Source organism: Podarcis cretensis (genome assembly GCF_951804945.1).
Source record: "Podarcis cretensis genome assembly, chromosome: 14".
Classification (NCBI taxonomy): Eukaryota; Metazoa; Chordata; class Lepidosauria; order Squamata; family Lacertidae; genus Podarcis; species Podarcis cretensis.
In genome coordinates, this window is record NC_137183.1 from 18753665 (window position 1) to 18769243 (window position 15579).

General features: G+C 45.7%; 1 protein-coding gene across 1 annotated transcript in view; it reads left to right on the forward strand.

The window, feature by feature from the left end:
• Window positions 1-15152, forward strand: part of MTHFS (methenyltetrahydrofolate synthetase) — a 31105-nt gene extending 15953 nt beyond the window's left edge. The window contains exon 3 of the mRNA XM_079954410.1: window positions 13621-15152. Coding sequence (XP_079810536.1) covers window positions 13621-13844 — 224 coding nt within the window. The 3' untranslated portion in view covers window positions 13845-15152. The remainder of the gene's footprint in view (window positions 1-13620) is intronic.
• The last annotated feature ends 427 nt before the right edge of the window (window positions 15153-15579 follow it).

Below are 15579 nucleotides of genomic sequence, written 5' to 3' on the forward strand. Positions count from 1 at the left end.
GGAACTCTCAAGAGTCTCCTCCAGCACCAGGACCAGCTAGAGAGGCCAAATTTGGCCCCTGGGCTTGAGATTCCCCCGGGTTGGACTAGATGATCCTTGGGGTCTCTTCCAACTCTTACAATTTTACGATTCCAAGTCCTGGCATGCGTGTGCGTCTAACCTTTCCATCTTCATTTTTCCCCTGGAATGAGCATTTCCACGCTGAAAGGAGGAGGAAAGGATAGCTTTTGTCTTTGGCGGTCTGTATGTTTTGCAGGTAATTCGCTTGCGAGTTTATTGTCAGGCAGGTTGCTAAATTGCCAGCGAGATGAAATTGCAGAAAGTAATACTCGGAGACAGGCGTATTATTCTGCTTTGATTCAACATGTTCACAGCTTCTCAGAGCTGCTAGGTGGAACCGGTGCAGCTGATTGTAAACTGATAAGACGTGTGGTTATTTTATGCTTGGGTTTTTTTTGTTTTTTTGTTTAATCCATGTGAATATATTTCAAATCTTTGACTGGTTGTGCTTCACCACCCACACACAGCAGAATTGGCACAACCCAGAAGTATGAAGAAAAATCCTTTATAGTGAGGGGTGGGCTGTAACTCAAAGGAGTGGGAATGCGACTTCCTGGAAAAGGACGGTGGAGGAAGAGAGACGTGGTAGAAAGAGTAAAATTTCCTGGTTCACACTGAGAAGCTATTCTTAAATGCCCTCTGGTTTGGAAGTGAGTTGCCCATAGAGATCATTGGAGACATCCAAGATATTAATGCAGCTGGGATTCTGCCACCAGGATCATCACCCCTGCAAAGCAGCCCTGCCAGCACTGAACATGCTCAATGGGGATGGATGGTTGGGGATAAACCCCCCAAAAAGCAGAGAGTGGATGGGATATTGGGGTCTGGCTGGAATAAAAGACCAGATCAGACCAAACACTCAACCTAGTTCAGTATCCTGCTCTCACAATGGCCATCCAAATGCCCGTGGGAAGTCCTCAAGCAGCGCATAAGCACAGCGCTCTCCCCGCTTGTGGACGCGGGTGGCGCTGTGGTCTAAACCACTGAGCTTCTTGGGCTTGCCAATCAGAAGGTCGGCGGTTCGAATCCCCGCGACGGAGTGAGCTCCCATTGCTCTCTCCCAGCTTCTGCCAACCTAGCAGTTCGAAAGCATGCCAGTGCAAGTAGATAAATAGGTACCGCTGCGGCAGGAAGGTAAACAGTGTTTCTGTGTGCTCTGGTTTCTGTCATGGTGTTCAGAAGCGGTTTAGTCTTGCTGGCCACATGACCCGGAAAGCTGTCTGTGGACAAATGCTGGCTCCCTTGGCCTGAAAGTGAGATGTGCGCCGCAACCCCATAGTCGCCTTCAGCTGGACGTAACCATCCAGGAGTCCCTTTACGTTTTTTTACCTTTTGCTACGCACTACCGCTAGATCCCAATCTGCTTTCTGCCCTTCCGATTATTTTGAAGCTAGCTGCCCTGTAAGGCTAGAGAATATCTGGTTTTCATCATCGCAATATATCTCCAGCTAAACATCACAATATACCAATTCAATACGATGTCTGAAATAAGGAGGCGGCTGTGAAGAGGAATTGGCTGGCTTCACGGTTTCCCTCACATTTTGCATAGCACACAGCACACACACACACACACACACACATCCCATGATTCGAAATCTATTGCCAGGTCAAAAAATATGAAACCAATATACCGCGATACGGACTTGAAACCGGTTTTGGATGATATATCGTCTAGCCTTACTGACCTGTTGCCTCTTAATCATCTTGTCTGCAGGTTAAACATACACAACTTTCCTCATAGGTAGGGATGGAATTTAGCTCAGTTCTCACTTAAAGCCAAATCACATTTTCTGAAGCAATGTGGAAACTGAAGCACAGCCATCCTTTGAAATCTGCATTTACCAGAAATTTGCTATGCAGTTGTCCAACTAAACAGCGTTAAAAAAAATATTATGCATATATTTTATATATTGGTTAAAACGACATGCAAAAAATGCATTCTGTGAGGAGAAATTGCTTATAAAAATATGTCCATTGGTCAAAAGTGCATACAAAAATTAATATAAATTCATTCCAAAATGCATCATCACCCCCCTCAACACCTTCATCCTTTGCCTTAAAGTGGACATTGTTGCAAGTGAAGCTTTGGGGGAACAGAAATAGAGGAAGGAAGGAGAGAGAGAGGGGGGGGGGGAGAAAATTGAACAAGAGCTATCAAATCCCAACAGACCTGAAAGGAGTGGAAGCTGCAGGAAGAATAGTTGTTAGTGTATGCCTCTGCTTTGCTTCTGTTAGGTGATGAATTATCAGTATTCCTTTGCCTTAAACCTTTATGACTTATATCAATCCAAGGGAGAGTCACACTTTTTTGCTCAGGAGGGCAAATGTGGGTCGGGAAGGTACAGTGGTACCTGGGGTTACATACGCTTCAGGTTACATACGCTTCAGGTTACAGACTCCACTAATCCGGAAATATTACCTCGGGTTAAGAACTTTGCTTCAGGATGAGAACAGAAATTGTGCTCCGGCAGCGTGGCAGCAGCAGGAGGCCCCATTAGCTAAAGTGGTGCTTCAGGTTAAGAACAGTTTCAGGTTAAGTACGGATCTCCAGAATGAATTTAGTACTTAACCCGAGGTACCACTGTAAATGCTTCATGCTGACACAGATCTCTGACACAGAGGAAGAGAGGGATAGGGCTCTGTTACCTGGAACCTACTTGCGGATTCTGCTGACGGCCCTCATTTTCTGGGAAGACAGCTTACAGATAGTAATGATCTCAGGCAGGCAAGCAAGCTCCGATAAGAATTAACGAGTCTCTGGCCGTTTTATGGTACCTTTATTTACAATTCACACCCAGAGAGCGGCTCCGTGCCTGCCGCTCTTAGCTATGAGTTGGTCACTCTGAGTCTCCGCCCCTTTCACATCACGAAAGGCGCCAAAGTCCAGTCCTTCCGCTCTTGTACTTCCGTTGCATTTTGACCCTTTCAGCTCTTCTGGTTCAGGGAGAGGGCGGGTGGACTCCCCCCCCCGCTCTCAAACCAAGAGCCCTCTAAACTCTGCTTCCCTCCTGGTTGCATAGCAACCCTCTCAATGCCATCTATCTCCTCCTCCCTCTCTGACTGTGAGCTTTCCAAGTCTGCTGCTTTATCTGAGTATGGGAACTCTAGATGAAGGGGACCCAAACTATCCTACCCCTGCTTTGCCAGCATTCCCTCTCTCCAGAGTCAGACACTGGCTCCCTGTGGAATGGCATTCCTTCATTTTCACACTCAGCCACTTCTCAGGCATTTGATTCGGCCACGTCTCTGACACAGATACACTCCAGAGGGAGAGTTCTTGAGTGTTTCTGCTGGAACGGTCACCTATGTGGAGGTCACCTATGGGAGGAACTGTAGCTTATTGGTGTTGCACCTGAACTGTAAGTAGAAGGAGATAGTTGAGTGGTACGGCATTTGCCTTGCATGCAGGGGGTCACAGCTGCATGCCAGAGTACCTGCTTTGTATGTCAAAGGTTGAAGGTAAGTTGTAGAGCTTTGAATGCAGAAAGTCCCAGATTCAATCCCCGACATCTCCTGCTAAAAGCTGATGGGGAAGGAAAGTATTCCCGAGCCTTTGGAGTGTCAGGGAGAGATGACCAGAGATGGAGAACTTGTGGTCCTCTCCAGGCATTGCTGGACTCCAATTCCTGATGGTTGACTATGCTACCTGGGACTGATGGAGTCCAACATCTGGAGATGTTCTCCAGCCCTGGAACACAGAATACCGATTGGGTCTAAGGGCAGCTTCCTAAAAGTCTGTTTGGAAAAATTAAAAGTACAAAAAACAGTTTAACATGGAATATATATAAAATTAGCCAAATCTGTCCCCAGCAAACGGGCTTGCTTTGCTGATCTATTATTGTTGCTTTGCAATAGAAAGACAAAAGAAGAAATCCATTTTATTTTTGAGATAGTATGGCAGAGAAATTTAACTTGCTTTTTGTTATACTAGATGGGGCAAGCTCTTGGCAAAGATGGCACCTCAATGTATCAATGTCTGCCATTCCATTGGGTGGCTGTTTCAAACTTAATATGCCATCTCTAAAGCAGGGCTGGAGCAATAGTGTATATTTGATTTTGAGTGTTTGACAGTTTCTGGTCTATATGCAGGAAGCAAATTTAGGTAGAAAATGTGCTGCTCATTTGCAAACTCTGAGGATTAATTTTCTTAGAGGGGCTTCCCCTCCCCCCAACCTCCGAAGTATTGTTTCAATATTTATTCAGAACGCTATTTATTTAAGGCTACATTTGCACATTTATTCAGTCACGAATTCCTGCAACTTCTCGTTTGCCCTGCTAACTGTATGTTTGCCTTTGACACCTTGCTGCTGCATTTCAAGCACAAACCATTGCATTCAGTGGATCTTACTTCTGAGTAGACAGGCAGAGGGTTGCATTGGCTGGTTAGAGTGTTTTAAAAACATATTAGTCAAGAATTCTGGACGCTATAGTGTTTTATATTTTGCTGAGAACTATAGCTTTGCCAAAAAAGGTCCGTATAGTTAAAGCTATGGTTTTCCCAGTAGTGATGTATGGAAGTGAGAGCTGGACCATAAAGAAGGCTGATTGCCGAAGAATTGACGCTTTTGAATTATGGTGCTGGAGGAGACTCTTGAGAGTCCCATGGACTGCAAGAAGATCAAACCTATCCATTCTGAAGGAAATCAGCCCTGAGTCCTCACTGGAAGGACAGATCGTGAAGCTGAGGCTCCAATACTTTGGCCACCTCATGAGAAGAGAAGACTCCCTGGAAAAGACCCTGATGTTGGGAAAGATGGAGGGCACAAGGAGAAGGGGACGACAGAGGACGAGATGGTTGGACAGTGTTCTCGAAGCTACCAGCATGAATTTGACCAAACTGCGGGAGGCAGTGGAAGATAGGAGTGCCTGGCGTGCTCTGGTCCATGGGGTCACGAAGAGTCGGACACGACTAAACGACTAAACAACAACAACAAATAACTTTGTGAGGGAAAAGCTATCATTCCCATAATTCTTTGGGGGAAAGGATGTGCTTTAAATGTAGAAAAGTACAGATGGTAATAAGTCACATCCATTGCTCCAACTATTTGTTGCCTCTACCCCTGTCTGCTACTGGCATATGGCCCCTGGAAGATTACCTATGAGGGAACATGGCCCTGCAGTCTGAAGTTTTCCCCCACTTTGGACTCACAAGATCAGCACCAGACATATTGAAATATTTAGACCTTTCAAGGATATTGCAGATCTGGGCTCCATTCTTACTTGAAAAATAATACATTTACGTTTATTTTATTTCTGTTCAGATAAGCACAAGAAGCTTTGGCAGGAGCTGTGAGGAGGCCCCGGCAGTAACTACATATCCAACACCCATCCAACCGCCACTGATACCAATATACGAATAAATTGCATCTCCCAGTCAGAAGCCTCAAATAATTAAGTGAGAGGAAACAATTTACTCCAGACTGGAGACATTAAACAAAAAGATTGGGGAGGGAAGAGCAGAGCAGAGACGGGGAAGCTAGTGCTAGATTTCTCTTGCAAATATAACAGGAAGAAACCACATCAGTCCATACTGACAGTAAAAAATAATCTATCAACTCCAATTTAAACATATATCAATATCAGCAGACCATATGCCCTGATAGATACTAACATAGATAAATACTAACAGCTTCATATCTGGCGTTGCTTAGGAATTCTAACCCCCCCCCCAAAAAAAATGTGTTGTTTTGAAAGGTTCGGTCCATCGTGTTAATCCAATTGTCTCCAAAAGAGATGAAATCCTTCCACTTGATCTCAGGAACTATTATACAGAATTGGGTTACGATTCCTTCACAGGTGTCCAAATGCATAGGATACAATGAATTTTCAAAAATATATACTAGGCCATTGCCATACATCCGGATTTTCCCAGACATATATACGGAATACTGCAGTCGGCTGCAGTAAATCTTTCAAATGTCCGGGGAAAATCCGGATGTATGGCAGCTTATGTTGGCAGTGCCGTTTTTGCTGTATTTCCATAAAAAAAGCTCAGAAGTGGCATTTTTAAAAGCAGTTTTGTCCCAAAAGCTCAACCACTGTCTGGATTTGTAACTGTTTGAAATAAAGGTAAAGGACCTCTGGACGGTTAAGTCCTGTCAAAGGCAACAATGGGTTGTGGCGCTCATCTCACTTTCAGGTCGAGGGAGCCGGCTTTTGTCCACAGACAGTGTCAGGGAACTGACATCAGAGCGAGCAGAGCGAGAGGCGGAGGCAGGGCTCCAGAGCGATGCTGGAGAGGGGACCAGCAGGGGGGAAGGAATTCAGCGTAACACCAATAGAGATGAGAGGGAGATGGAGAAATTGGTGACAGGGCTCCAAGACCCTTCACCCGAATCTAGTGGAGAGAGCGCTGGCACGCCTCTGCCTTCCCCTCACTTGCGCAGACGCGTTCCGCGCAGGGAACATAGGAGGAGACTTGGGGTCAAGCAGCTTTTATGCTGGAAGAGATTCAAGAAACGCCCACTGACGGATTCTGCAAGTGACTAACAGGTCACGGAGGGCGAGCTCCAACCCTAAACATGGTTGAGCAAACAAACGGACTAAACTGAAGGCAATTTACGCACAAGTAACCCCCTTACAACCATTACAGACAGCTTTCCGGCTTATGTGGCCAGCATGACTAAACCGCTTCTGGCGCAGCAGGACACTGTGACAGAAGCCAGAGTGGTGCCTATTTATCTACTTGCGCTGGCATGCTTTCGAACTGCTAGGTTGGCAGGAGCTGGGACAGAGCAACGGGAACTCACTCTGTCACGGGGATTCAAACTGCCGACTTCCAGTGAGCAAGGCCACAGTGCCACCCGCGTCCCTAATTAGGCAACCTTAATATATACTGAGGGACGCAGGTGGCGCTGTGGGTTAAAGCCTCAGCGCCTAGGACTTGCCGATCGAAAGGTCGGCGGTTCGAATCCCTGCGGCGGGGTGCGCTCCCGCTGCTCGGTCCCAGCGCCTGCCAACTGAGCAGCTCGAAAGCACCTCCGGGTGCAAGTAGATAAATAGGGACCGCTTACCAGCGGGAAGGTAAACGGCGTTTCCGTGTGCGGCTCTGGCTCGCCAGAGCAGCGATGTCACGCTGGCCACGTGACCCGGAAGTGTCTCCGGACAGCGCTGGCCCCTGGCCTCTTAAGTGAGATGGGCGCACAACCCCAGAGTCTGTCAAGACTGGCCCGTATGGGCAGGGGTACCTTTACCTTTACCTAATATATACTGAAGGGACGCGGGTGGCGCTGTGGGTTAAACCACAGAGCCTAGGACTTGCCGATCAGAAGGTCGGCAGTTCGAATCCCCGCGACGGGGTGAGCTCCCGTTGCTCGGTCCCTGCTCCTGCCAACCTAGCAGTTTGAAAGTACATCGAAGTGCAAGTAGATAAATAGGTACCGCTGCAGCAGGAAGGTAAACGGCATTTCCATGTGCTGCTCTGGATCGCCAGAAGTGGCTTAGTCATGCTGGCCACATGACCCGGAAGCTGTACGCCGGCTCCCTCGGCCAATAAAGCGAGATGAGCGCCGCAACCCCAGAGTCGGCCATGACTGGACCTGATGGTCAGGGTCCCTTTACCTTTACCTAATATATCCTAGATACATTCAAATGTAGAAAGGGCAGGAATATGTTCAGATTATTTACCCTTCCAACTTTGAAACAGCTTCCACATTTGCTGTGCATCTGCTAGTCTCCACATCGCAGGAATATAATTTAGAAGCATATGAGCACCTACAAATGTCAAGGATTGTTTCCAAAGCAAAGTTAATATGAACAATAATATTTCACCCAAAAGAGGATGCTATACAACAGGCCCACATCAATGAGGTTTTATCAGTATCACATCATTGGCACCTATCTGAATGAGCAAAAACACACACATACAGCCAAGAGTTTCACAGCACCTTAAAGACAAACAGGATTTATTGTGGTATAAGCCTATGTGGACAAAAGCCCACTTTGTCAGATGTTTGAAGTGTTATCAGCAAGAGGATAGGCTTAATTAACAAGATGTATATACCGCTTAATTAAGAAATAGCAATTCGTTTAAAGCATATCAAAGAAAACTAAGTGAGCCTGAAGCTTACTAACAGGACAGCGAATATCCCAGGGTATCCCTAAAGCAATTGACAGGAATAGCCAGCAACTCCCTTCCCACTTTTCTACTTGTACACAGCAGGTTCAGCAAGAGCGTACGCCGACCATCAGAAACAGGCTCTCTTCTTTTCGTAATGAAATACAGTGCTTTTGCTCCTACATCCATCCCCCCAGCGAATAAAAGTTCCTGAAGTTTCTCTCCTCTGCAAAAACTAACAAGTAAGATGATGAGGTTCGTTCCAAAGGGTTGCACAGCCGCCGCAGGCTCATTTGTTTCAAATGTCCCCTTGGCGATTCCCACTCCATATCGGAACAAAAATAGCAGATCGGCACAATGGTTGCCTTTAAGCTTGGCAGCGGTTCAGGACGGCAGCCGGTTCCCTTCTTCTCCCTGGCAGAGGCATGAATCAACGTCTGAAAGCCCGATGGCCAGCAAAACCTCAGCTCCTGAGTGCAAACATGCAATTCAAGCCGAGAAAACACCTGGACTTCACTCTTCCTTTTCCCTGCTATTGTTTCCTTCTTTGCACAGAATTCCCTCCAGCCCCTGAAATGCTATTTTGCACCAAGAAAGCAACAGTTGTGTTGTGGGTGGGAGACGGGACAGACACACACAAGCAAATGGTGGCGTTGGGAAGATGGACACCACAGTGTTACTGAGAGCCAGTGTGGTGTAGTGGTAAAGTCGGTGGACTCGTAATCTGGTGAACCGGGTGCACTTCCCCGCTCCTCCACATGTACATCCTTAAGGGGAGTGAAAGGCAGGATATCGAGTCCAAACTCCTCCTCCTCCTCTTCTACTACTACTGAATAGCTAAGTCAGTAGAGCTTGAAACTCTTAAGAAGAAGAGTTTGGATTTGATATCCCGCTTTATCACTACCCGAAGGAGTCTCAAAGCGGCTCATATTCTCCTTTCCCTTCCTCCCCCACAACAAACACTCTGTGAGGTGAGTGGGGCTGAGAAATTTCAGAGAAGTGTGACTGGCCCAAGGTCACCCAGCAGCTGCATGTGGAGGAGCGGAGACGCGAACCCGGTTCACCAGATTACGAGTCCACCGCTCTTAACCACTACACCACACTGGCTCTTAATCTGAGAATTGTGGGTTTGAGTCTTGCCTTGGGTAAAAGCAGTGCTTTTTTTCCCTGGGGGTACGCAGGGGTACGCATACCCCCTAAACATTTTGTGATTTTTTTGTGCTTCTGTCCATTTACTGTATTTACTTTTCCCGATTTGAACTGTAAAATGGTGATTTTCTTGAGTCAAAATGAGAGTACCCCTAAACATCTTTTTTAAAGGAAAAAAGCACAGGGTAAAAGGGTGTTGTACTATGTAGATGATCTGGTGGTTCCTTCCAGGTCTACAATCTTATGATTCTATGATACAGAGCACAATAAAAACCATAAAAACAAGAACCCCATCCATAGCCCCCAAATCACAATCCATTCAATATACAGTCGTACCTTGGTTCTTGAATGCCTTGGTACTCAGACATTTTGGTTCCCCAACTCTGAAATCCCAGAAGTAAGTGTTCTGGTTTTTGAACGTTTTCTGGAAGCCAAATGTCCGATGCGGCTTCCGATTGAGTGCAGGAAGCTCCTGCAGCCAATCAGAAGCTGTTCCTTGGTTTTCCAACCGTTTCTGGAGTCAAATGGACTCCTGGAATGGATTAAGTTTGAGATCCAAGATACGACTGTTTTACAGGGAGGACATCCAAATCAGTTCTTCAGTTTTCTAAGGCAAGGGTATTTAAAGAGTATTGGTCCTCATCCAGTATGCTGTCATCCTGTGAGCCCATGACAACATGAATCATAGAATCATAGAGTTGGAAGAGACCACAAGGGCCATCGAGTCCAACCCCCTGCCAAGCAGGAAAACACCATCAGAGCACTCCTGACATATGGTTGTCAAGCCTCTGCTTAAAGACCTCCAAAGAAGGAGACTCCACCACACTCCTTGGCAGCAAATTCCACTGTCGAACAGCTCTTACTGTCAGGAAGTTCTTCCTAATGTTTAGGTGGAATCTTCTTTCTTGTAGTTTGGAACCATTGCTCCGTGTCCGCTTCTCTGGAGCAGCAGAAAACAACCTTTCTCCCTCCTCTATGTGACATCCTTTTATATATTTGAACATGGCTATCATATCACCCCTTGACCTCCTCTTCCGCAGGCTAAACATGCCCAGCTCCCTTAGCCGTTCCTCATAAGGCATCGTTTCCTGGCTTTTGACCATTTTGGTTGCCCTCCTCTGGACACGTTCCAGTTTGTCAGTGTCCTTCTTGAACTGTGGTGCCCAGAACTGGACACAGTACTCCAGGTGAGGTCTGACCAGAGCAGAATACAGTGGCACTATTACTTCCCTTGATCTAGATGCTATACTCCTATTGATGCAGCCCAGAATTGCATTGGCTTTTTTAGCTGCCGCGTCACACTGTCGGCTCATGTTAAGTTTGTGGTCAACCAAGACTCCTAGATCCTTTTCACATGTACTGCTCTCAAGCCAGGTGTCACCCATCTTGTATTTGTGCCTCTCATTTTTTTTGCCCAAGTGCAAAAACATGGACAGGCATATATTCTGGGTTGGAGAAGTGTCCCAGCCAGGGCCCCAATCTATAATGAATCCTATTTTCCTTTTATCCCTTATGCTACAGTCCAAATTAACCAGCCTGTAGTTAAAATGCTGCAGCGTTGTAGAGCTACCAGATGTTTCCTTTCTTCTATTAAAAAGAAAGTCGGAGTAGAATCTTGATTATTATTAACTGCACAAGCCGAGTTTTCATCTTATTGATTGCATAATAGATCAACTGCAAAAATAATTATACCTGTGAAAAGCTTGAGCAGGGGGGGGAAAGGCGCCCGCAGCGAAGCAATCCTAGTTTGTAATTTTTTAAAAAAGAAAGTGAGTCAGGGATATGAGCCTGCTTGGACGAATTAAAACCAAACAGTGGAAGAAACAATCATAAAAGTGCCCTGGCCAGCAGCACACACTAATATCAAGAGAGAAAAGAGGAATTAAAGTGAAGTACCAGGAACGTGGAAATTATCCTTAAGAGATTGCTTAGTTGTTTCTACATCCATATTGTTTACCAATCACTTGTAACCTTTATGTGACTGAACTGTGAATTATAGTGCATATATCTAGGATTTCAAACCAGTTAAAGAAATCCTAGCCAAGCGTAAGTGTTGTTAATGATTCAAAGGAATCTGCATGATTGAGAATGATAGCACTGTGTGTGTGTTTCTATACTCACACATACACCTTTGCTGTTTTTATATGATGTCTTCACAGCTGGCATCATAGCAGCAGACTTTATATACCACATCAGACCACTGGCCCATCTACCGGTAAAGGTACCCCAGTATGGTACAGTGGTTAAGAGCGGTAGTCTCGTATTCTGGGGAACTGAGTTTGCTTCCCCGCTCCTCCACCTGCAGCTGCTGGGTGACCTTGGGCTAAGTCACACTTCCCTGAAGTCTCTCAGCCCCACTCAGTTCACAGAGTGTTTGTTGTGGGGGAGGAAGGGAAAGGAGAATGTTAGCCGCTTTGAGACTCCTCCGGGTAGTGATAAAGCGGGTTATCAAATCCAAACTCTTCTTCTTCTTCCAATGGTCTGACTCTGTACAAGTGAGCTTTCTGTGCTTCTTTTCCGCTCTCTGAATTTCATGGTGCAGTTTACTTTAAAAAGGGTTATTTTAGAGGAAGAATGTGTACAAAATGCCTACAGTGATCCTTTTAAACCAGGCCTTTGGTTGATTTGATTGACATCCTATGCCCTTTTAAAATGTGGTGGTGTTTGGTGTGTTTTTTGAAGGTTTTTTTTATTGGGTTGTTTTTATTTTGAATACCGTATTTTTCGCTCTATAAGACGCACCAGACGCACCTAGTTTTTGGAGGAGGAAAACAAGAAAAAAAATATTCTGAATCTCAGAAGCCAGAACAGCAAGTGGGATCGCTGCGCAGTGAAAGCAGCAATCCCTCTTGCTGTTCTGGCTTCTGGGATAGCTGCGCAGCCTGCATTCGCTCCATAAGACGCACACACATTTCCCTTTACTGTTTAGGAGGGAAAAAGTGAGTCTTATAGAGCCAAAAATACAGTATGTATTTTGATTTGGTTCTGTGAACTGCCCTGAGACCTCTGGGTAAAGGGCAGTATATAAATTCAATTATTATTAATAATAATACAGTGGTACCTCAGTTTTCAAACTTAATCTGTTCCGGAAGTCTGCTCTTAAACCAAAACTGTTCTTAAACCGAGGCATGCTTTCCCTAATGAGGCCTCCTGCCACTGGTGCCCTTCCACCGTTCGGATTCCGTTCTCAGACCAAAGTAAAGTTCTCAAACCAAGACACTATTTCCGGTTTTGTGGAGTTTGTAAACCAAATCATTCTTAAACTGGACTGTTCTTAAACTGAGGCACCACTGTAGTAATAATAATAATAATACAGTTATACCTTGGTTTTCAAACAGAATGCATTCTGGAAGTCTGTTCGACTTCCGAAGTGTTCGGAAACCAAGCCATGGCTTCCGACTGGCTGCAGGAGTGTCCTGCAGCCAATTGGAAACTGCGCCGGACATTCGGCTTCCAAGGCAAAGTCAGTCCACAAATCGGAACACCTACTTCTGGGTTTGCGCCATTCGAGTTCTGAGTTCATGAACTAAGCTGTTCTAAAACCAAGGTATGACTGTACAGTGGTACCTCCGGTTACATATGCTTCAGGTTACAGACTCCGCTAACCCAGAAATAGTACCTCGGGTTTAGAACTTTGCTTCAGGATGAGAACAGAAATCGTGCAGTGGCAGTGCAGTGGCAGCAGGAGGCCCCATTAGCTACAGTGGTGCTTCAGGTGAAGAACAGTTTCAGGTTAAGAACAGACCTCCAGAACGAATTAAGTTCTTAACCCGAGGTACCACTGTAATAATAATAATAATAATTGATGCAATTTTTATGCATTTTAAAAAAATATCTGCATGGAATAGACCTGTGAGTGAACACATACATAATTGACACAGATCAGAAGAACCCATCAGTCCCTAACATGAGAGCAGAGCTAGCTTGCTGCCCTCAGCTGTGCTTGAGGACACTGTCCCATCACCAGTATTGGGAGTAAACTTCTACTGCTGCTCAAGTTGGTTTTTGTACATGGGAGGGGGTGGTACAATTTCGGTTTCTCTCAAACTTTTCATTTCCCCCACTCTTAAGTCATAGCTGCTTTTAGATTTCCCCATTCTAATGAATGGGGAACCAGAGAGCTTTTTTTTTAACACAGTGTGCCTCAGGAGCGGAACTGCAGATCGAAGCAGAGAGCCCACAGAACAACTCAGAAACAGATGAGAATTTAAAACAACATAGCTATAAGGCAAATCTTGAGGTCTGTGCACGCGTCAATATATGCCACCCTTCCTGAATAAATAAAAAGGAAATGAGTTGGTGAAGTCAGTACTGTTTCACTCAAAATATATGTTTTTATGTTCTCTCTTCAACAGAGGGTCTGGATCTCATCCTCCTGCCAGGACTTGGTTTTGACCAAACCGGCAACAGACTGGGAAGAGGAAAGGGATACTATGATGCATACCTGAACAGGTGCAGACAGCATCCCAAAGGAAAACCTTACACAATCGCCTTGGCTTTTAAAGAACAAGTATGTGACGTGGTCCCTGCGTCTGAAAATGATGTGAAAGTTGATGAAGTCCTGTTTGAAGACAACTGACCTGGAACCAGTTTTTATGAATTCCTAAACAGCTGTAGAGCTGGTCCACAACGGCACATTCACCTCTGGCTGCATTAACATGTTTGAAAGGCTCGCTCCAGATTACAGATCAGGGTGAAAGGCTCATCTAGTCTAGCATCCTGGTCTTGCGTGGCGAGTTCCCGCCTCCCCCTGGTGGAAATAACGAAACATGACACAAGTATTTAAGTTAATGGGCTAAAAATGGCCACAACTTTATTGGTTACAGGTGATGAGCGGTATTGGCTTAGGCATTGGTCCTACGGACTGTCCGGCTTTAGCCTGATTGCTTGAAGACCAGGAAGGGTTAACTGCCAGTAGGGGGAGTCCTGCTGATGCACATCAACTAGGAACTCCCCCGGGGTCACCGCTTGGGGGCGTGCCTTAGGCCCTCACCTCCATAGGCTTCGGACAGGGCCACGCCCCACGGAATCCTTTACTGGACTACCCTTCGCAATCCAGGGGAGGTGATGGCGCTTCCTCCCCCCTTCATCTACATAACAATACCCCTACCAATGCCTAACCGCCAATCCCAGGAAGTTGTGACGATTTACTACGAGGAAGGCGAAAAAACCAAGTGGCTGGTGCCAATTTGCCAAGTGGGAAAATTCCTACCAGGCCCTTGACGGCGACCAACCAAAGTCCATAGCAAGATCTTATGAAACCTAAAGGGCGGGTGGGTGGGAAACCAGAGGAGCTATGGCGGCAAAAGAGGGAGATGCTTGGCCGCGCCAATGCTAAATAGTGCAAACCACGCCTCCCCCAGGCCAGCCAATTGGCTGGCTAGGGAGATGACGCAGCCAAGGATTCCCTCAATGGTGCAGAGGCTGAGAGCCAGCCCCCGCGCACGTGGGGAGGGCGTGAAGCCCGCAACCCCACCTCCTCTCGAACTCGGAAGTGGCTTTACAGTGGCCAGCCAGTTACCTACAATGGACAGGATCTGAATGGAAGAGCTCTCTCTCTCCATGCAAAGCCAGTGGAGTCCACAGAATGTGCAATATAGATGATGATGACGACGACGACAACAACAATTATTTAGTATTTCTACTCTTCCCATCTGACTGGCTTTCTCCAGCCACTCTGGCCGGCTTTCAACAGAACATTAAAAACAGAATAAAACTTTGAACGTTAAAAACTTCCCTAAACAAGGCTGCTGTCAGTTGTCTCCTAAAAGTCAAATCACATTTTTACACATAACAGGACACGATACATTTGTGTTTTATAGGATATACACCTGTCTCATAATCTGACAATTCAGTGTGATTAAAAGATTATTTGTTTCACCCGAAAGGCTTTGCGTTGAATTAAGATTTGTCTCTCACTCGCCTATAGACATTTTGGGGGCTGTGCACATACTTCTTATTAACCTTTCATTCCAATTTTAACTCAGAAAGAAGTGTTCCACAAAGCGATTAGAAGTTTGGGGGAACACAAGGTGTCAGTGGGACTGCTTAAGCCATTTGTAAGGGAGATTAATTTTTGTTGTTCTTTTTCTTACCGTGCTCTTGTGAAACGTTTCCTGTTTACATTCTTACCGTTTCAGAAGTTTGCCGAGCAACAATTTAAAAAATGCTAGTAGAAAATGTTACGAAGTATCTCAGGATTTATTTGTTTGTTTGTTTATAGGATGCATAATCCGCCTTTTGGGAACATGCCCCATAAAGTGATTAGCACACAGATGCTATGGCAATGAATGGCAGAAAGCTGCTCTGACTGA